The sequence below is a fragment of the Mytilus edulis genome, chromosome 14, assembly GCF_963676685.1.
Source record: "Mytilus edulis chromosome 14, xbMytEdul2.2, whole genome shotgun sequence".
Lineage (NCBI taxonomy): Eukaryota > Metazoa > Mollusca > Bivalvia > Mytilida > Mytilidae > Mytilus > Mytilus edulis.
In genome coordinates this window covers 49,208,469-49,231,746 of record NC_092357.1, presented here as the reverse complement: position 1 = coordinate 49,231,746, position 23,278 = coordinate 49,208,469, and the positions used below count along the sequence as shown (strand labels likewise).

Genomic DNA, 23,278 nt, shown 5'->3' with positions numbered 1-23,278 from the left:
AATGGGTTGAAATATTGTTTTTTAAAATTTTTGGGAAAAAAAAGTTTTTTTGAAATCTCAAAAAATGCAAAAAAAATTATTTTTTTTTGTCTCAAATCAATGCTTTGGATATGAAAACAACTCACAGTAAATTTGGAACATTTCGGATTAGTTTTAAGATTGTGACCGCTTTTTGAATATCACTTTACACATACTGTCTATGGTAAATCAGTTGATAATGTATACATTTTAACGATTTCTCGTGGGGCCGAACTTTGGTAAACAAATAAACGAACAAACTGTATGATTTTTAAAAACAAATTGATGGCAAACATTGTCTTTACCTTTAAATGAGAGGTTGGCATCATTAGTTGAAACTTTTGTTTTTCAGATTGTCGTTTTATGTAAATTTTGTAAAAAACAAAGAAAATCGTCAAAAAACATCACGAAAGCAAAAAAATATTTTTTTTAAACGGATTTATATTTCCGTAATGATTAAGTATTACTACCTTCTATATTGGTCCTATAAACGGAAAACTTTATCTTAAATTTGAAAAAAAGTCTTGTATCGTTTCTTTTGTTGACTAGTATATATACTAGTTCAGTGATAATGGACGTCATACAAACCCCTATTAAAGTCCATAGTCCTGATCCGAGTGAACATCATTTTAAAATTGCCCTCTAAACAAAATTTCTCGAATATCATGAAAATATTTAGGGCAAAAAAAAAATGTCAAAATCGTCATTTTGTAAATTAATATATATAGCCAGATCAAGAGTTCCAAAAATTATATGCCAGATTGTTTTCGATTTCCAATAGTTAGTTTTCCTCAAAGACGTTACAATTTTATCTTGCATCTGCCCAAAATAAATACTACAATATCTGTACAGGAAACATGTCGACCCGTAGAGACTGATTTCCGACCTTCCAGCAGATATTGTATTAGGTAATATCACAGCAACTGTTAAAAAAAACCTAACTACTACAATCCTGACAGATTAAGATATCTAGCAATTCTGAATTGTTTTAAAAACCAATGTAACATATCTTCCATATGTGTAAATACATACATATATGTTGTCTCGTTGTTAGTGTCAACAATCTCCTGAGCAATCTTAAAATAAAATATAGGTTTTATTTTTTATTTAATGCGTTTTATTATACTCATATATTGATCTTTTTGGGTAATGTATTTCAGCAATTTTAATCTGTTCATGTATTACAGTTTGCCAGAACATCATTAGTAAGCAAATTATCTTTCAAGAACATCCATACTAAGCATCTTATAGTCCTTTAATTGGCTATAACATCAATAATAAGCATTTCATAGTCTTTTCGCATACCAAGCATTGCATATTGTAAAAACACCAACACCAACGGAACGAATGAAAAGAAAAACTGTCATTTTCCTGGCTTGGTTAAGAAGCATTTTTCGACTTAAATGGTGGTTTAAACTGTTCTATATGTAGCCAAAAGTCCTATTTTCATGACACTTGTCATCAATACTAAGCATCTCAAAGTCGTTTAGCGAGAACATCAACATAAATCGTTTTATACTCTATAAACAATTGTATAATAATCAGAACTGATTTATATCTGAAAACAAAGAAATATGATGAGTTATTTTTTTCAAATAAAAAAACATGACAAGAAAAAAATCAAGATTATCATACATTTAACATTTTCTACAGAGTTGAGTAACAGAAATTACTATAACGCGAACTTAAACAGTAATTCGCAATATAAAACGTGTACGTAGATATAAGAAGATGTGGTATGACATGTATGAGTGCCATTGAGACAACTCTCCATCCAAATCACAATTTGTAAAAAAAAACCATTATAGTTCAAAGTACGGTCTTCGCCACATTTTCCGAATATTTATGAAGAGAAACCAAAGGTATCAAACATTTGTAAAGCCAATGGTTTAAAATATTTAAGAATATCAAAACCAAAAAAAAAAAAAAAAACGACAACTGCGGACTATGTGTGAAAATTGAGAAACACCGTATGCTCTTCACTTCAAGACTGATTAAAACATTTGTATTACCAATGTTCAAAAAATCTGTTTAAGAATCATAAATATATATATATATATATATATTTACCATTGCATCCCCATTGTTAAAATGATTGAATATATATTTCTAATGAATATTAGTATAATATTAAGGTATTACAATGTTGCACTTTCTAATTACAGCTGTTTCACAAACCACGCCTATTGTGAGGAAAAATCTAATATACAAAGATATTTTGCTTAATTCACCTACTAGTTCCCAGATATCATTTTTATGCTTCGTTTCGTAGAGACACAAATTGAAAATGTTGCCAGAATAAAAACACATGGATTGCAGCCAAATTTAACTATTAGGAAGGCCTAAAGTGAAGGGAGGGGAAGTACAGAAATTTGTACAAATGTATCAATCTTGATAACATCATGCTAACAAGGGATATTTGTCAAAAATACCACTTGTTAGCATGATATAATTGTTTATTTCCACCGTATGTTTTTTTGTTTCCATCTTGACCTCAGATTTTTTTTTGTAATCAGGTATCTTATAGAGTTTCTGCTTGACTGCATACTTTTTGTATATTCTGCAACTGTGCTATTTGCATTGATCGTATAATTATTGCTGATGTATGCTTACAGTCACTGAGCGTATTTCGCCTTATTTATGCGTTTCTGTAGAGTATTATTTATGACCTCATTATAAGTACAGGTTCTCGTAATTTTTACGTTATTTGCTCCAAATTAAAAAAAAAGATGGTTATTACCTTTAATATTTCATTTTGAACAGTTTTAGAAGATATAATAACCATACATTTGTCCTATTGGATTAGATAATTCATGTGGTGTTAAGATATGCTATTTCCCATATGCCGTGGTATTTGCCAGCAAATATACCGGCACGTGAAATTCCCTTATGACTAATACACCGGTAGAGAAAAGAAACTCTCAATATACAGAGAATTTGTGAAAAATACAATGTTTCTCATCCAAACAAAATTCAGCATTATTACATAAAGTGGAAATATAGTATAACGGTTACCACTAAGCAGTTCGAGGTAGATAAATGTTGAAAATATGCCACACAGCCCTATGTTTTGACCTTTGAAATTATTTGTTGTACATATAAACTTTCCATGCTAGGATATATGTTTTTACGAACCTTCTTGGTAAAAGTGGCACAAATTAAGCCTTAAAAGGAGTTCCTGTTGGAATTGCATTGTCTGTATTTAATGAAGTGCAACCATTATTATGTATCAATAAAACATTAACAAGTGTGGAATTACACATCGAAGAAGCTTGCGTGCAAGTGCAACATCTGAAAATAATTTATTTTAAATTATAATCAATAAGCAAGTATGCTTTTACTGAAAAAAATGGCTTGAATATTGACACTAACAATGTAACTGTAGTTTGCAATTCCCATTATCATCTTAACATTATCTGAAAAGACAATACATTTAAATGTTCGCTAAGAGTATACTTTATTTGTCAGATATATTTTTATTGTCAATTCGGTGCTGTTTAGATATTTGAGTAACACACAAGCCAGTACTGTCTATAACCCTTCAGACAATTCAGTACTTTGATTATTTGTACAGGTTAAACACCAACTACTGAACAGTATGCCTATAGATTTAACATTTCTTTATTTAAAGCTGGATGTGTCTAACCAGTACTGAGTTTACTGCAGTTGATACGTTTTGAATCGACGAAAAGACTGAACATAACTTCTCTAATGATTGTTCAATGTTGTAAGACCTGTTCAGATCAAAATGGGATTAGTAGTGAAATTAATTAATGTCACGGTTATCTTGTGTTTGTGGTGAAGGTTAAGTTTTAATCGTTAGGTCACTTTCGGGATTAATTCCACATTAACATCAGCATGATATATAATCTTGATTATTTATCAATCGACAAATTGATTCGAGTTATAGATTTCACGAACATCTTTATAATACTCATTAGGTTTCACATTTAAATTTTTGGCAATAGTCCATTACCACTTTCGCATGGAAACATGTCGTATTGAAACATCCATCGACCAATAAAAAAAAACATATACAAAAATAAAACCAAAACAGCTCATGTCGTTCCAATACAAACATGTAGTGCTTAAAGCTTTTGCTTTTAAATCTAAATGTTTTGTTTTGACTGCTTGGTTTATTATAACTTTTTGCTGTCATATCTAATGTGCATATTGCGCTCATAAACGTTGTATCTGTTAGTTTTAACCATCAGCATCTGGACCGTTACATATGGTTTTGCGAAAGAAATAATTTGCATACTTCACATTACATTACAAAAGCATAATCATTCATTTGCTTGGTCAATCTTCACAATAATAAAAATCTACATGTAAGTATATCAAAATATTTAGGTGCTGTTTGATAGATGTCTATTTTATTCATACCACATGTCCCAATTTTCATCTAAACACTTATTACTGAACGATATGACTACCGATCTGACTTTTGATAAGACGGAAGAGTCATTTTATAGCGTGAAATTAATTTTGATGCAATGGTTTTCATATCTTTAATATGTGATCCATTTACTGAATGAATTTTATGCATTGTAAATGTTAAGTTGATAATAAGTTTAGTTTGAACAGTATTATACATACATTAATTGAATTGGATTGGGCAACAGGCAAAGCCTATGTTAGACCTCTCTATGAAGTATAGAATGCAGGTATGTTGCCGAAAATGTTTGTAATGTTTGTATAATAAGTGTATGTTAACACTTACTGACTCACCTAAAACAATTTGCTACAGTTTCTGAGTAAAGAAATAGAACGTATTAAAGAAAACGATAGTCCCATTCCGTTCTGTGCCCATAAAACAAACACCAATTTCCCGTGTACAATAAAGACACGAAAAAAAAACACAAAAAAGGACATTTGGAAGAAGTAATGAAAGTATAAAGCTTTTGGCTTGATTTAATTTTAGTGGTTTTCGATAAAAGTGATGGTATTCCGATGAACATGATAAGATATCCCTCTGCTATTAGATTTGTTACCTACCACTACTGCATCACCAAGCATTTCTTCCTAAACCGAAGAGCGTTTGAAAGATTTAAAAGAGGTTTAATGTTTTATATTCTATGATGAAATTACCTGTATTGGTCTATGATTCCTCTTTCCTCTAATTTTAATGATTGTCTGCAATCAATAATGCAGACGAATCCGCTGTCGGTGTTTCAATTTTTGGAACCAGATCTGAATATATAACGTTATTCAAATAGTTTGTTTTAGATAACATTTATAAAAAAAACTATGAAGACTTCATTGTTAAAATTGTAATTATTAATAAAATTTTGAATTCAAGATATTTATAGCATAAAAAAATAGACGAATACATTCAGACTACACTATAAACAGACCAGAGTATAATCATACCATATTTTGTGCTCGACAAGTAAGGTCGAGTTCAATTTCTACTTGAAAAGACTCGCAAGAATCTTCTGACAACAATTAACTATATTTAACTGTACTCGACGTTGGTCTCGACTTTACTCAATAAGTCTGATTTAGTACTTGAATATCTTGGTATAGTCTGAATATGGTTTCAACAAATAGCCGATCTATCTCGACCTGTTTTGACTCATTCTAGACCTGTAAATTTAGTCTCAACGGCTCTTAATCAGCCCATATAAGCCGGGATAGAACGTTAAATGTTGATCTTCTTACTAAGATTTGAAATAAGGAAATGATGAATTGTGACTGTCAAGGAATGACGATTGTCGAACAATAACAGTGTTTTTAATAAAATTGGTAATTTTAAAATTAAAACTTGACATAGTTCCTGACATCTTTTTTAAAGATGTTTGTTAAAGGTGGCACGGTAGAATTTCCTGGCCCATAAGGGATAATGATAGCCTTTTTAGAATTTTCACCACTTTCTAACACTGCAACAAAATCTACATTCACAGTTAACTGAAGTACTTTCATTTTACTATTCAGAAATGAATTTGAATATGTATCATGACCGTTTACTTTTTTTGCTATTTTTAAAAACCCAAGGCCACTAGTACTTTTAGGTCTTTTATGGTGCAGTGAATAAAAAATTAAAAAAAATTCTCAAAAATTCATTTTCATCTGTATGTAAAATTATTTCATATTTTTCTACACCTGATTCATCCCTCAGTTTGGGAAAGTATGTTCAGTTGATACTGTATTTTTTGTCCAATCACACTGTTTAAATACATTAACCTAAGTAGGGTACACAAAAGAGCAACCTAAATTCTGGAATGCAAATACTACCGTGCCACCTTAACCAAGACATAACAAACTTGAAACCAGTCATGACACCTATGATGCATAGACTTCTTACTTTGGAACATATTACAATAAAGAATACTAGTCTGCACTTATTTCTTACAAAGAAAAATGAAACATTACATCCCTACCCCATCCGGCAGATTTTCACTTTTTTTTCATCTTACCATTTTTACTTAAGGAGTGAACAAAACCCAAATATATGATGGTTCAAATCAACACAGAAGTCAAACATGGTGATTCAGGAGGAATTATTGGATTGCCAACTCTATTTATGGTTAATCTGACTGAAAGAAACAGTTTAAGCACCAAATCATGAAAAATGAGATTAAAGTCCATTCCATATTTTACAGCATGCCTTATACTACTTTAAACATTTCCAGATTATGAGGGCTATACAACAAGAGTCTTTAGATTGCACTTAACTATTATTCTAAAGTCTTTTTCACAATACATGTACTAGTTGACTGTTTGTCTAGTTAAATTATGTCCCCTTACATAATCAATTTGCCTTTATTGTGTTTTTCACTGTCAGAAAATCTTAACAATTAATGGTATTTGCATGGAAAATGAATAAACCATTCAATCTTGCTGATATAACATCATAAAAACATTCTTTGACAAAAATAATGTCTAGTCAATGTAAAGAAACCCCTATTTCTATCTTTATTTCAGACCAATATGAGAGCTAAATGAATAAGTAAGGACCCCTTAACCACTTACTGGTTCCCCAAAAACTGCTACTGGTGTCATGTTACATCAGAACTACAAATTAAACATGAAGAAAACTAGAATAGCTGTACTTGTGTTGAAAAAAATAAGAAATTAAGCAATTTATTTATTTCGGTGAAAATAGTAGAAGAGGGACGAAAGATACCAAAGGGACAGTCAAACACATAAATCCAAAACAAACTGACAACGCCATGGTTAAAAATGAAGAAGACAAACAGAAAAACAATAGTACACACGACACAACATAGAAAACTAAAGAATAAACAACACGAACCCCACCAAAAACTAGGGGTGATCTCAGGTGCTCCGGAAGGGTAAGCAGATCCTGCTCCACATGTGGCACCCGTCGTGTTGCTTATGTGATTACAAATCCGGTAAATAGTCTAATTCGGTAGGTTATATTCATGAAAGGGAAGGGGATTGTAGTTACGACGTAAGGAACATATCCAATATCATTTGTTAAACGGTTATTCCATAACGGTCAACCAACTCGTGATGGCGTCCGTAAAATTTACGAAGGGATGATTTCAACTTCACCATTTGGAACTCTTGGTTTAATAGCTTCCTTATGAGCAGCAAACCTCTCTCAAGAAAATCATGATAGGAAATGCAAGCACGAGAATATCGTATCAATTTGGAGATATATACCCCGTATGCAGGTGCTGCTGGAATGTTGCTACTTAGAAATGGAAAGTTCACAATTGGAAAGCTGAAATCATCTCTTTTGTTGTAAAGTTTTGTTTTCAACCGACCCTCATTGTCAATTTCTAGATGTAAGTCAAGATATGAAGCCGACTTAACTGTATCTGTAGTATCCTTTATCTCTAGTTCGATTGGATAGATGCGTTCCACATAGTCACCAAATTTTGAATTGTTTAGTGAAAGAACATCATCTATATAGCGGAAAGTAGAGTTAAAGGATATTGCTAACTTCTTATCTTTCTTCCTAAGAAGTTCCTGCATGAAGTCAGTAGGATGTACATGCAACCGAAGAATGTGGCGTCTCAAATTTCAGTAGTTGCACATGCGTCAGACAATGCGAAAAGTTAAAGCTAGCACTTATAATTAAAAATGTATTGCAAGTTACATAAAAATAATGAAGTTCTACTTTCTAGGTAAATTTTTACATTATTACCCACAGATCAGGCAAAATTTGCTGAATCAGCAACTTTTACTCTCAGGGGTGGAATTTAAGGCTTGTTTTTATCATAGTTGCTCTTAATCAACTTTTTATTGATAAACTTACAAATTGCATAGGTAAAATAAATTCCTTTATTGATTAGTGTAAAAATGTATATCCCCCTTAAGGTGGCACGGTAGTATTTCCTGGCCCATAAGGGATAATGATAGCCTTTTTAGAATGTTCACCACTTTCTAACACTGCAAAAAAATCTACATTCACAGTTAACTGAAGTACTTTCATTTTACTATTCAGAAATGAATTTGAATATGTATCATGACCGTTTCCTTTTTTGCTATTTTTAAAAACCCAAGGCCACTAGTACCTTTAGGTCTTTTATGGTGCACTGAATAAAAAATTAAAAAAAAATTCTCAAAAATTCATTTTCATTTGTATGTAAAATTATTTCATATTTTTCTACACCTGATTCATCCCTCAGTTTGGGAAAGTATGTTCAGTTGATATTGTATTTTTTGTCCAATCACACTGTTTAGATATATTAACTTAAGTAGGGTACACAAAAGAGCAACCTAAATTCTGGAATGCAAATACTACCGTGCCACCTAAACATGGCCTCTAAAACCCTAAAATTTAAATGGCGTTTGATATCCGTCTTATCAATGTTTACGCCATGTTTTATTTCATTCAAAATGAATTCCTAATCTTTCTTAATCTTTTTCCAATCAAACTTTACGGTCTTATTTCGTCGACAATTATGATATCTGTACCTGCCGTTGGTTCGTCATTAGGTTTAGTTGTTTTCTTCGCAGATGTGTAATCGTTATCTACAAAAGGAGCATTTATAAGATTTTGAAAAACAAGTGTTTCAGTCAAATCTGTAATACTTTGATTTACAATTCACGTTACATACAAGTGGAAATGAAAACACGAAAGAAAAATTACAAATTCTGTATCATTTATTTCACTTTTCATATTGATTGGTTAATTTGAAAAATTGAGATGAGCTTTTACATCTTTGAGTTAGCGATTTCAAGTTATCAACACAAACTATTAAAAGATCTGAAATATTTGAACATTTGCGCTAATGGAATTGGAAATTGATGGAAAATCAACAAGCATCGTTTTGTAAGAGTTTCTTAGAAATAAATATCAAAAATACTAAGAGATGAAAATATTAACTTAACATCTTTCACTTGTAGGTATGTAAAATAATGTTTAAAACATATACCAAATAAATTCATGAAATTATTATAACTACTGAGATGATATTGAGATATTTATTTTATATGCCATGTTTCATTGCTATATGCAGATAGTATTTATTTATTGTTTATGACACAATAACACAACTGCTTGCTACAACTAATACTATCTTTGATAAACTTAAGATTTTGTTAAACACTGTTTTGTGGATTTGCTAATGTTTCCTGACATTTATTTTATTTCTAAAAAAAATAATATTTCACAAAGAAGGCAAATCTTTGTTTTTCTTGTATACTTTACAAAGGTTGATATTTAAAAAATGGTCTCTACATAATTTCACGATTTGATCCCCAAATTATCAATTAAATTTCCTACATCTAGATGTTAGCAAAACAAAACAACTATTTTATGAAAATAATTCTTGGAGGAAATATTTATAGATACCTATAAGGAGCTGATTTATGACACGACATCCACAAAATATTGTCAAAATTCCTATCGGATACAAGACCACAGAACTTAATGTTATTGTTCTTGTTACTATATACCCGTAATTGAATACATTGTTAATGGAAATATAAACCTCATCAGTGATACCAAGCATATAATTTAGTACATCAGACGCGCGTTTCTTTTTCATAAGACTAATCAATGGTGCTCAAATCAAGACAGTTATGTGGCGAATCAAATATCTCGTGAAGAGGATTTAGCAAAGACAAATGTACAAAACACTGTCAGGAAATCATTGCCTAGGTAGGAAAAAAACCCACCTTTTTAAACAAAAGTTTTCTTATAAAGGAACCCGAAATTCCCGCAGAGGACTCCTGACCTTCGGCTTGAGAACTGGTTATCCTAGTTAATCGAGATTGGCGTAGACACACGCTGTCAATGACGGATTTGTGGCAATTACTTTAATTTAAAACGGCAACTGTTCACTAGCAATCACTGTCGATTAGATAATCTGACCACTTAAGGGGTACCCAACACTATACCCCAAAAAAATCCTGTCGTTTAATTTTTCTTAATTTTTTTCATTGATTAACTAGGCCAACCTAAACATAAAAATTTTAAAAGATTTGAACCATAGGTTTAAAAGATTTGGCAACTCAAATATGGCATCTTTTACATATTAGTATCGGTCAAAATTGGAAGTTTCTGAAATATGGGTATAGGGTTAAATATGTTAAAAATTTTAAAATTTAATCCTACATTGACAATATCATAGCTAATAATGATAGCTGAGGTGAATATTAGGTCACTGATACACTTTTCTTGTAAGTTTTTTATTCCGGATTTCAAATTTTGCCCAAACTTTAATAGGGGGTATCAGAATCAGCCCCGAAAAGGGAATGCTATGCTACTAGTATTTGAAGAACAATTTTTTTTTTTGAAAAAAAAAGTGTCGTTTAATTTAAAAAAAAAAGTCTTTGGAGTGCTATACTAGTCGGATGTTCTTGCAAAATCTTTTTAAAATTTAACCGTTAGATTTTTGGGTATTTAAGTTTAAAATACGCCCCACCCTCAAATTGGTTCATTAGATAAGAGCAAAGTCTATTTAAAAAGTACGTAATGGCCATATTTTTTTCGTCTTTTGAACTAGGCCTTAGATATATTCGGCATGTGGATGTATCATCACAGGGTTAAGTGTCTTGCAACATGATGACCTTTTTGTGACCTTCAAATATGACCTCAAGGTCAACTTAATAATGTTTTTTCGTGAAAAACGCAACCATGTAACTATGCCATAACTTCTTTGCCTTTTGACCTGGGCCTTAAATCTTTGGCATATGGATGTATCATCATGAGGTGGTGTGCCCTTTTAAAATTTAGACCTTCATGTGACCTTGAACTTTGACCTCAAGGAAGATAATCGTGTTTTTGGTAAGAAACACTTGTACGGGCCATGACTTTTATGAAGTTATGAATTCATATTTATTTTAAAAAATCATACTACACAAGCTTCAATCGACCATACAACACTATAGACACATTTTATGACATTTCAAACCATTCCTTGCACACGGAATACATAATGGACATGTAGTCACATAAAATTGTTTGAAAAAGGAATAGTTTCTATTAAAGCGCAGTGTACTCAACAGACAGCAAAGTGAAAACTTTCTAGGAATCAAACAGTTGGAGGAGTTATGCAAAATAACTATATACCAATAATGGGACGGACGGAAGTACAGGGGTAAAACGATACCACCCCCACCCCCACCCCCAAAAAAGGATGTAATTGATTTCTGATTGAGAAACGAGCTGTTGAAATTAAAAGCATGACATGCCAAAAATACATATGATACATAGGGAGAAGCTTTAAAGTTGGCAGTTGCTTTACATGATCAAGAATTTCATTTTATTGGTCCACAGAATCAAAAATATACAATTCAAAATTTAAGAACAAAACTATTCATGCAAAGAACCACGGCTCATGAGAAGAAATAGAGCTGACTGTGAAAAATCCTTATACTGTGAAATCAAGTTCGTTAAACATAGATTTTTTTTAGTATTTCTGGGGGAGGAGGGGTCATAATCACAAAACCCCAGGCATAAAAACACTGAGGTCCCAAATATAAATTCCGACATCCCGAAATTCGAAAAAAGAATTACCGGATCCAGAAGGGGTCAATACCAAATCCCGAGTTTAAAAACACACGATCCCGGAGTCCCAATAAAGGCCCCCCCCTCATTTTCACAGAGGTTATGAAAATTACAACTGGTTTTTAGATGAAAGCACGACAGTTACAAGTTTCCGTTATTTTTTGGGCCCCTTATTATTATAGAGAATGATTACTCTATTCAGTAATAATCTTGAATTGAGACTTGAAAAGAAACATTTTCACTTGTCACTTGCAATAACACCACACTTTCTTTTTTATATTTATTTCAAAATATTTTTTTTAAAGATACACAAACATTACAAAAGCAAAACAAAAGAAAAATAACAAATTTTGCTATCCCTTCGAAATTTAAATTTGATAAAGCAAAACTAACATGTTCTATTTATATCATACATGTGTAGTTTCAGTTTCAACCATAATTCTAAATATAGACTTTACTTTCCCTAAAATTGCGGACTGAATAGAAGACACTCGTTTATTGTCACCTGTCCGGATAAAGGTTGAAAAAAGATACTAGAAAGATGTAGTATTTTTTATTCAGATGAATGTGAGAGTGCAGAAATATGTGAAGTGTTTTGTGGACTGAACCGGATGTTAACATTGTTTTCCATGTTTGTCTTTCTTCCGTGACATGTAAACAATGCACTGGTGGTTGACGTGGTTGATTATCCCCCTCGGTATCTTCTTACTTTTTACATAAATAAAAATCATGTAATAAAATATTCAATTGCACTTCAAAAAACATATGCCAGAAATTTTAAAATTATAAATTATTCATAACCTATTTAACATTTATTCTACTACGTGTTTTACCTAGCCCATATATATAGTGTATGTCATTAAAAACAACATGTATGGTTTAAAAAAAAAAGTATTGTGGAGTCAATTCAGTTTTGATTTTAATCAATTTGGTACAAAGATCTACGAACAGAAGCATTGTATAATTGTCCATGGTTTATTTATTTTTTTGGTTAAAATTTTATTGTCGGAGGGAGCTACCATTTGAGGAGGTAGGCTTGAATGAAATTTAGAAAAGGGCACGACAGGCTTTTAAGCAAACAAAGGCAGGAACCGTAATTTGGCATAACAAGCAGATTACAATTTGTGTAAACAATTTCAGAATAAACTAATGAAAATTGCAGGTCCCTAAGGAATGAAAAATAAAAATGCAGATACGGGAGGGTAGAAAAGGTCCTGATCCCGAAATCCAGGACTTAAAAACACGAAATCCTGAGTTCAAATAAATTTAAATCCCGACATCCCGAAATTCGAAAAAAGAATTGCGGGATCCCGAAATCCCAGGCCCAGAGCTTAAAAAAAAAGATCCCGGTTCAATCCCCCCTCCCCAATGATTACAAAAAAAAAATGCAGGACAACATTTTTAATTCTAGCCCTCCCCCCCATAAAATCAAATGGTAGCATCCTTAGACTTTTGACTTTTTGTACTTTATTTCATTTTATGTAAGACATAGGCATTGGCAGATAAAAAACGAAAACAGTTATGCATGGTCCTTTGACCTTTCTGTTTCCCTCCTTTTCTAATGTCCTGGTTTACTTTTGGTAAATTTATTTCACTCTGACATTTCCCTATTATGTCTCTTTGAAAATTCATTCATGGAAAATAAGTCACTTTAAATGGATTAAAATATTAAATGAATAACAATAGGTGTACAGCTGCTCTTAGCAATAATGTAAACATTTTAATCATGATCTTTTAAAAGCTTGCATATTGCACATAATTTTAAAACGTAGCAATGAACCAGACCATGAGTAAGAGTTATCTTTTCTTAGGTGTTCTGTACCCCCTTAAAAAAAATCAACAATGCCATAATGTAATGGTAGATGTATTTTCGAATTAAATTTGTTCTTGTGTACAAAACTGACATTTGTTATCGAACGGATTGCTATCGACGGAACTGAATTTGTCATTTATATCTAACTTGAAATTGTGTGTATGTGCAGAAATTTGCAGAGACTGTTTTTTGTTAGCACTTACGCTTTTTTGAAGTCCATATTACAGGAAAAGAGCTGAATATTGTTGTTCCCGTTACCAAACACACAACAAAAATACCAGCCTTTAGATCTGAAAGTTATCAAAATGTGTTTATTCAACAGTAATATATATATTATTGCAAGGAAAGCACAACAAGACTTTATAATAACGATAGAAACTATTGTAATAATAAGAAGAATATTAACAATAATAATAATAATAATAATAATAATAATAATAATAATAATAATAATAATAATAATAATAATAATAATAATAACAATAATAATAATAATATTAATTATTATAACAATAATAATAATAATAATAATAATAATAATAATAATAATAATAATAATAATAATCATCGTAATAATAACAATTACAATTAAAATGCTATTGACATTTTTATAAATAATTTTGCTGACGATAAAAAAAAGTATTTAATTTTTTATTAAAAAAGAAAAGTTCTGATTTGCAGTTATGATAAAATTGTAATGAAACTGACTATAAGTCTCCAGGATAAAAGTTGGGATATGTTTTTTTTGCACAGCCCCAGGTTTAGGTAAATATTTAGAGCTATAATGCACCGTAACGTACATGGTCATTATGTGAAAGAATTTATAATCACTTCCTAAATGAAAATTTATATTTTTTATATGAAATATCAAGTATATATACAGTTGTAAGATCAAGAATAGCAACAGATGTCCGAAAACTGATTCTTATTTATGGGAGAATTTTGGCGACCATTTCTTTTTCCCAGGGGGTATTCTAATATAAAATTATCCAGAAATAAGACAATTGCGTTTCATTCTCTATCATGACGTCAAACCCTCCCCATTACCTGGGACAGTGGTGTAGCAGTACAACATAAGTAAGCTACACCAATCAGTTGAAAAGTGCTTAACCCATTAGATCTATACGAAACAGACATCATTGAATGAATTCATAGACTGGGCGTGGCAGCGTATCTATACATCCGAATGGTTGATAGACTGTTCAACATCGGCAGCAGGTTTATTATATAGTACACTAGACATGTGCTTATTTTACATAAGACGTATCAGTGAACGAATCAATATAGTTGGAAGGGAAAATCAAAAGTGATTTTAAAGACCACGAAAAACGTTATATCAAAACGTTTCATGAATCCTAGTTCAGCTAGTCTATGCAAATATGGTAGACGAAATTGTATTTTTAATTCTTACTTTTGAGCAGAATCTACACATCCCAAATTGCTTATTTGAAACTATTAATTGTTTAAACAAACACCCTGTTATAACTACTAAATATATCTCGTAGAAATTGAATTCGGTAGATCAATACCAAGCAACTATATCACACGCATTGTTTTGGTTCATAGAATTCTGATTTTTATGATTCAAATGTTTGTTCCTCGGTCGAAATCTAACCTAATTCAAATCATTTTATAATACTTTCTTACAATTTTTTAGTATTGTTTTTACAGCAAACAGCATTAGTTTAAAACATAATTTGCATAACTTAGCACTAAGTGCATATAGTATGTTACTCAGAATTAATGTACGGAATTGAAAAGAAAATGAGTTTAAACTTACCTTTGTCAAATGTAATCACAGAAATACATGTTGCGATTACAACGTATACAACGACCATGATTAAACAAAACGTTATTCCACACACTGAAATATGAAGAAACAATACATTATTTCAAATGCAAAAAGTCCACGGCAATGCTAAATAAGAAAGCAAAAATGTGGGTACAAAATGTGTTGTTGTTTAAGTGAGGGTCAATTAGTTAAAATATACTATATACAGATGTTTTGACATGGAACCCATTGCCTTCGGCATAGTTGTCCAATCTTTATTTCTGACGATCCATATGAAAGATGAACCAGTAAAAATTACATGCAACAAGATGTTACCGTATTGTTTTTTTTCAAAAGTGATGTTTATTCTGCAAATAGTTTCCAACAAAAAGAAATGCACACTTCTGCATTCCTCTTATAAGCCATGAACCTCTACAGGAGTTTACAAATGTGATTATTTTGATTTGATTGTTTCTGTTAAATATATCTTCAACTTTTATGAACGCTTGAGTGCATGGTATTTTGTATGGATTTTGTCTTTTTTTTTAAGACGGTGCAAGCATATTGCTCTCTATATGTAAGGGAATTTAAACATCAATCACAAAAACAACAAAAAACACAAAGAACAGATCTGAGACTTCATAGTTACACAAACAGTTGTTTAACTAAAATTAATCCTAAACTCGCGTTGTGTAAGTCGTCTTTATATGATAATGCATAAGCTTGTAGTCTGCAATGATAACAGTAGTACAGATTGTCATGTAACTATACCGTCCCATGCGTGTACGTCTTTATGCACTAAATATCCTTGCAATATTTACTTCCAATAAAAAATGTCAAGACAAATGCACGTTCCAAAATATCTTCGTCGTAGCACAATGGTGTAAATTCGAAATATCATTACTGACTAAATGAGTTAAGAGAGAACTTAGGTTGGACATATAAATAATACATTGTGTAACTATATTGTTTTTTTTTATGTATTATTAGTTAATAAAGTATGCAACAAAGACTCCAACTAAAATGTTGAGACACAAATTCCCATCAGGTATTCAGGTATTTTCTAATGTGGCTAAACAATTATTAGGTAAGTTTGCATCGTCAATTGGTTAAACACACAAGAATATTTTACAATGTAACCCTATCTATTGTAAATGTTCTTATTTAAATCGGTGGCTGAGTAAACATTTAATGAGCCAGCATTTTATTAAAGAACGTCTCGTTAATAAATAAATTCTAAGTTGTGTTTATTTTTTTTTTAGTTATTTTCCTAGGTGGTATTTTGCTCCTTTTAATCGTGACACTGTATCTATACCTCTCGGTATCATGTTTTTTACTTTTCAACTTTAAGCATGCCTTTGGCAAGTGGACCCTAATGTACGATACATTCTCAAATGGGGTTTTCGAAGGGCAACTTAAATACTTGACTGATGAGGGGGTGCCGCTGGGGTTCAGAAAGTATATACAGTTAGTCTAGAATATGGCAGTATTTTTTCACTTGTTCTGTTGATTGATTTTATTTTATTTTGTCAGCTTTTATGGACTCTTCCTTTTTTGATTATGATTTAGAGTTTATGATAATTTTTTAAATTATTGCCATTTTCCAATCTATGTATACGTAGCGGGTGAATAATTCTTTTCATCACCCTTTAATGATATCTTACTTCTGTGAAATATCAAAATGACGGTCTCGAAAGTTCCTTTCATTAGAAATCATTTGTATTTTTTTGTTTGCTTGCACTGTCCATTTATTACTAAAACTACATTAGTTTTTTTCCGTAGTATGCGATTCGAAAAAAGTAGCACCAAAACATGCATTTATTCATCAGGTTAAAATCATGTCGAAGGGATAGTTTAGCTTTGTTTTTGTTCATACCGAAGAGTAATTTGTATAGGCAGCTTTTGCAACATTAGTAATTTTTTCTAAATTTGTTATAACGACCGGATTTGGAGGTGTTCCAAATAAGTATCCAATAACTTGATGATATGAATAGAAACACTGGAAAAGATAAGATAAAAGGAGTTTAATTGTTCTCTTAAAGAGTGCAAAAAAGACCAGAGATCGGCCCCTAAGAAAGATACAAGTCGTCTTTTGTTAATGCCAGTCGAGGGTTTCAAGTAAAAACAAAAGACTCAATAGTGAAGCTCGATCCAACAAAGAAAACTTAAGTATCGTTATTGAAGTGTAAAAAAAGTTGACAAGACATGATCTCTCTCTCTCTCTCTCTCTCTCTGATTACCTGTTCTTATTTTCTTTGGTAGTTCCCAGGTTTTATGAACATCAGTACAATTTTGAAGTGGGATTGCTTCCTTACAACTGGTATTCACATTGTTTTCTTCTAAAATCAGAAATGATGTCTATGTTTACGACAAAATAAAAAAAATCTGATTTAATACAACCTATTGTGCTTTTATACATAAATAAAAAAAAATGTGGTTATTAAGAATATGAAAAAGATGATTTGAGCAACTATCAGAAAAAAAACAGTTTAATGTACCAGTCTAAATTCAAATGATAAGTTTTCATTCTGAATCAATCTTAACAGTTTCTGTAGTAAAAACAATGTTAATGAAATTAAAAAATAACTTGATCAAATAGTTTTATCATGATTAATGCGGTAATAAAAATCAAAGTATAGGCATGTACTTATTCAACCCTAAATCATAAATGTTACTACTATAGTCAAATCAATGTTCATTGTTAAATTCAATGTTGTACTGTTACATCTTTGTCTCAGGTTAGGGGGAATGTTGGGATCCCGCTAAAATGTTAAACTCCGCCAACATCATGTATGTATGTGCCTGTTCCAAGTCAAGAGCCTGTAATTCAGTTGTTGTTTTTGTTGCTGTGTTACATTACTATTTGTTTTTCGTTCATTTTTTTGTATACATTAATTAGGCCGTTAGTTTTCTCGTTTGAATTGATTAACATTTGTGATTTCGTGACCTTTTGTAGCTTACTATACGCTGTTTGCTTTGCTTTGTTCATTGTTGAAGGCCGTACGGTGACCTAAAGTTGTTAATTTCTATGTCATTTGGTCTCTTGAGGAGAGTTTGGAATAAACAGTTTTTGTTTGAAATAAGTTTTGTAAGACCCCGTTATATTGAACCGATAGTTAAAATAAATGTTTGATAAAATGAAATAAAAAAAAAAACACTTTAGAATGAAATAGGAATAATGATATTAAATGTATAACTACAATTACCATGGATTTGATTTTTTCTTTCATGACAACATACCAATAGGAATTTCTTCTTACAAAAAGTATTATGGTCGTCTGCTGAAATCAGGAAAGATAACTTCGTTCAGACACAATTGTCTGTAAACACTGTAAATTTTGAAAGATTTTTTACCAGCTTAGAAACAAGAGATATAAAAGCTACAAACCTTTTCTGAAAAATTCGACTAAAATTTGCTAATTTCGCCGATATACATTTTCAAAGTTTGGATACTGAAAGGAAATGTGTGAAAAATTGAAGAATTTTACTGAATATATAGAGCGGGGTTTAATGCTGGGAAATTTAATGTGAACTTACAATATGTCATCTGGGTCCGAAGAATGATTTTCGATTTTTTTTTCAAGTTAACAAATTACATGAATTAATTGACATTATTTTTATGTACATTGAAGGTACCTGTTTGACGTCGATATATGGCTGTTAAACAGAAAGCAACCAAAGGAACCACTATCAACGATACATTCATGAAAATATTCAGTTGTTTATCTGCAATGAAAATATAACGATCACATGCATTGTTGATTGTTTATTTTGGTCCTTATTACAATTTGGATATACATTTTGTACTAGTAAATTTTTTGAGGAAAAAAAAACAATATCTTAATAAGTATTCTAAATATAAATTGACAAAACGTGCAGACATGTTTGCGAAAATGAAAAAAAAAATATAAAAAATTTCTAGATTTCAAAAAAGAAAAAATACTTAAGAAATATAGCGCAGTGTTGTAATCAATTATTAGTGTTTAGTATTTATTATTATCAAAGCAAAAATAGTTTATCAATTGTAACACACTGTAAGAGTTTAATAGGCTAAGAAAGGTGTTAGTTCTGAAATGCAGCTATCATATTATAAACTAAGTACTGGTTACTGCTATAATACAATATACGGTACATATTGTGCAATAATATTGATAAGTTTTGGAACACATTCCTTGCATATACAGATATACGATGAATGTGATATATGAATATATGCATCTAAATATGTGACAACTTCGTGACAGACATTCTGCATCAGATAACGCATAGGTTATACAGTATGGCTAACACTATGAAAGAGATCAAAAAGCATTATTCTCAAATTTAGTCTAACAATGTTAGATATTATTGTATATCAATATAATATTTCCCACAGAAAGTAACCAAAAATTAGCGTGCAATAAATTCTAATATTGCACTAGTGCAATAAATCTTCAAAATTCATGACGTCATCAACGACAAAATCTTAGTTTAAACCAATTTTTACTTTTAAATATTATATTGCTATACAATAAAAGGGTTATTGCATGAATATTGGGGAATATTGTCCCTCGTAGAACATATATTGCACTCGCAGGCTCGTGCAATATAAAATTCTACTCGGGACAATATTCCTCAATATTCATGCAATAACCCTATATTATATAGCCCTCTGCGGAATTCAAACCCTTGCTTTAATGACATCATGACAACACCACCGGCACCGTGTAAAGCACCCTAAACCACTCGAACTATATCGAGGCTATATGAAAATATGTGATTAAACGCAAACTAAACATCATACACTGTGTTACAACGCTAGATAAAGCCAATGAGCGAAGGCATTACTCGACCAGCGAAAGCTATATTTTCATATAGGCTGTTTGGTCGAGTAGTAATACAAATGTATATAAAAATCAAATATTTTTTCAAAATTGTTATGTCAAATATATATACTTTTGTACATAAGATAATAACCATGGCCTTCATCATTTAAAGTTAAAAACCATTTACAGTTTATATTCTTATTAAAAGCGCCAAAACATTCATATATCTATTCTATGATAATAAAATGAATAATGAATAACAAAATGCTTATACTATAAAAATGAACAAAATGACAGCAAACCACTTGCCATGTAGTGGATGTGGATGTTCACCCATTAATAACACTCTGTTAATTATTGTACCTGCTGAATAAAAAAAACCAATACTTACCACTAAAGGAAGGAGTTTTCGATATACCTACAACAAAAAGAATACAAACAATAATTATATGTGATTGATTAGGTTTTCAACTTGAAATTAACAGGAACAGTTAATGACACGTAATTTTTTTTTAAATTTTAAACCGGCAATGTTATGTATATTTTCATATTTTACCATACGTTCAGTGAAAATGTATGCATCATATTTAGAAAATGTTACAGTCCTCCACTACCGGAGATATTTGGCTGTTCAGTTTGAAATCGTTTGATATTTCTTCTTAAAGAAATTATGTAACGGGATGTCATAAACACAAGGTAGAAACATAAGAGCCTCCCTATTTCGATGTTGTTTTTCATCAACATTATACTTATTTCATAGATGATATTTAAAAATGTTCTTAATAGCCATATACAAACAAACAAATACGTTTAAAATTTGCCAATCATGACGTCCAAAATGAGCCGAGTAACTGTCACATAATTTTCAAACAAAGAATCAAAGAAAAATAGAAAATTTAATACCTTAAACAAAATACAATATGATTAGTTTTGATTAATTAAAATTTAAAATATCAAAGTAAATTAGATATTAAATAATTTGTAATAATAATAAAAAGACAAATTATGGTCCATTGTGTAGTACTCTGGACCCATTACTGGACATCACACTTCTCTGTATTATCATTATTAAATAAATGACAATAATGTAAATGCATATAATATTTGATCATATATGTCTATATATTATTTTCGATCTATGAGTTTGACTGTCCCTCTGGTATCTTTCGCCCCTCTTCTATATCTCTTGTTAAAAATCTTTGAAGATATACTAGTTTTAATAAGTTTGATTTGATTAATCGATTAGTGCTAAGTTAATTTCAAATGTCTTATGTTGTAGTATTATTATTTAAGAACTCTCTCTTCAATATGCCACAATCTTTAGATATCATTTCTTTTTCATCAAATCTTTAATGTTTCTTTTAGATAAGAGTACTTGATACCCTCGAGCAATAGAATTATAACAAAGTATGAATACAACATGTACAAATAGTTCAAGAATTTTTCCCAGATTTTGATAATGTGTTTCAGAGAGAGCATACTAGAATTTAGTCACATGTGTTAGTCTGACTTCCTTTTTACATGTATTATTTCAACTCTATTCTCTAGATATATGATATCATAGTGAACTGTTTGGACAATATAAAAAAGGATAAAAAGGAAAAGAGGAGATATGTGTTGGATTTCGTTACCTGTCTTGGTATGGTTCTGTAGTTTAAAAACGATCTGAAGTGAATTATGATCGCTATATTAGATTTTATGATATTTCTAGATGTTCAAAACCCATATATCAAAAATGTAATTAGAAATCACGGCAAGATTTCCAATGTTCACAAATAAGTACACTGACACCCTCGTCGTAAAACAACATTAATCTGAAATATCAGAACATTAGGTACATGCACTTATTTGTCATATATAATTCGAGGTTTTTGTCTACTCTTTTGAAATATGTTATACATTAGTTTTTTTTAACTTTTTCGGAATAAGCTATTCGTTTTTTTTTTTTTTTCGAGCATTTAATATGCACTTGCATTTTCCTGTGAATTCGATATTTTTTTTAATTTTACCTTTTGCGTTGCAAATGTAAAAACGCTTATTACTAGTATTTGTCATAACAGTAGACCTTTTCACCGCTAAATACCAAGTTGTTTCGAATATCTATATGCGTTAGCATCAAACTGTAAACTTAGTGAAATAAATGCAATCGCCAACTGAATGTGCCGATTGCCTGCGTTTTTGAGGAAACACGCATGGTAAATATTTCAACAAAATTAAACAAGCAGAAAAAGTCGTCAAAGAAGTAGCGTTTCTTATCTTGATTTTCTCGAGATAAAGTTTCTGTTTTAAAAAAAGCACAAACTCCAAGCTTTCCAAATGCTCAAAATTAAGTCATCCAATTGAAAGTTTACGAACGCCATTGTTAGTACAATGTAGGTCGACAGGTATGAACTATCTTTGGCATATTAGGCTTTGACCTCGGTTATGTATCAATGTTCAATCGATTGAGAATTCACCGAATTGGTATTTACTAACGTAACACAAACGGTCTTAATCCACAAATGATATCGTCTAACATTGCAGCTCAGCACCATAAAAGATGAAACAATAGTTTTGACTTAAGAACTTCTTTGAAGCGTAAAGTAAAACACATATATTCGATTTTATACTTACAAGTGAATATTGAGATTTTCATATTTGTTCTTGGATCATTTTCTCCTCCATTCTGACAAGCCCAGTTTCCTGGGAGAAGATCAGTTTTTGCTGTTTCAATCGTGTAAGTCATAGAAAAGTTATATAAATTTGTCTTGGCGTTTCCATCTTGTGGAGAGCTGTGCTCACAATATGTATATGGATATTCGGGGAACGTTAAACACTGTGAAACTTCGATGCCATTTTTAAGTATTTTCATTACATTCAGATGCTGCACAGTGCAAGTAAGGCTTAAAGTACCCAATCCATCGACACATTTCATCAGCCTTATATCGAAATTGACAGAA

The 23,278-nt window shown here is 30.9% G+C and overlaps 1 protein-coding gene across 1 annotated transcript; it reads right to left on the bottom strand.

Annotated features, from left to right (window-relative positions):
* Nucleotides 1-1,116: 1,116 nt before the first annotated feature.
* On the bottom strand, nt 1,117-23,278 carry LOC139502687 (uncharacterized). The gene is made up of 10 exons (XM_071292223.1): nt 22,953-23,278; nt 20,731-20,757; nt 19,171-19,260; nt 18,741-18,815; nt 17,775-17,873; nt 15,544-15,627; nt 13,967-14,053; nt 8,911-8,967; nt 5,110-5,211; nt 1,117-1,576 (listed from the first exon to the last, which is right to left on the bottom strand). The coding sequence occupies exons 1-9, from the start codon at nt 23,251-23,253 to the stop codon at nt 5,144-5,146; spliced, it is 888 nt and encodes a 295-aa protein (XP_071148324.1). The 5' UTR covers nt 23,254-23,278; the 3' UTR covers nt 1,117-1,576; nt 5,110-5,143.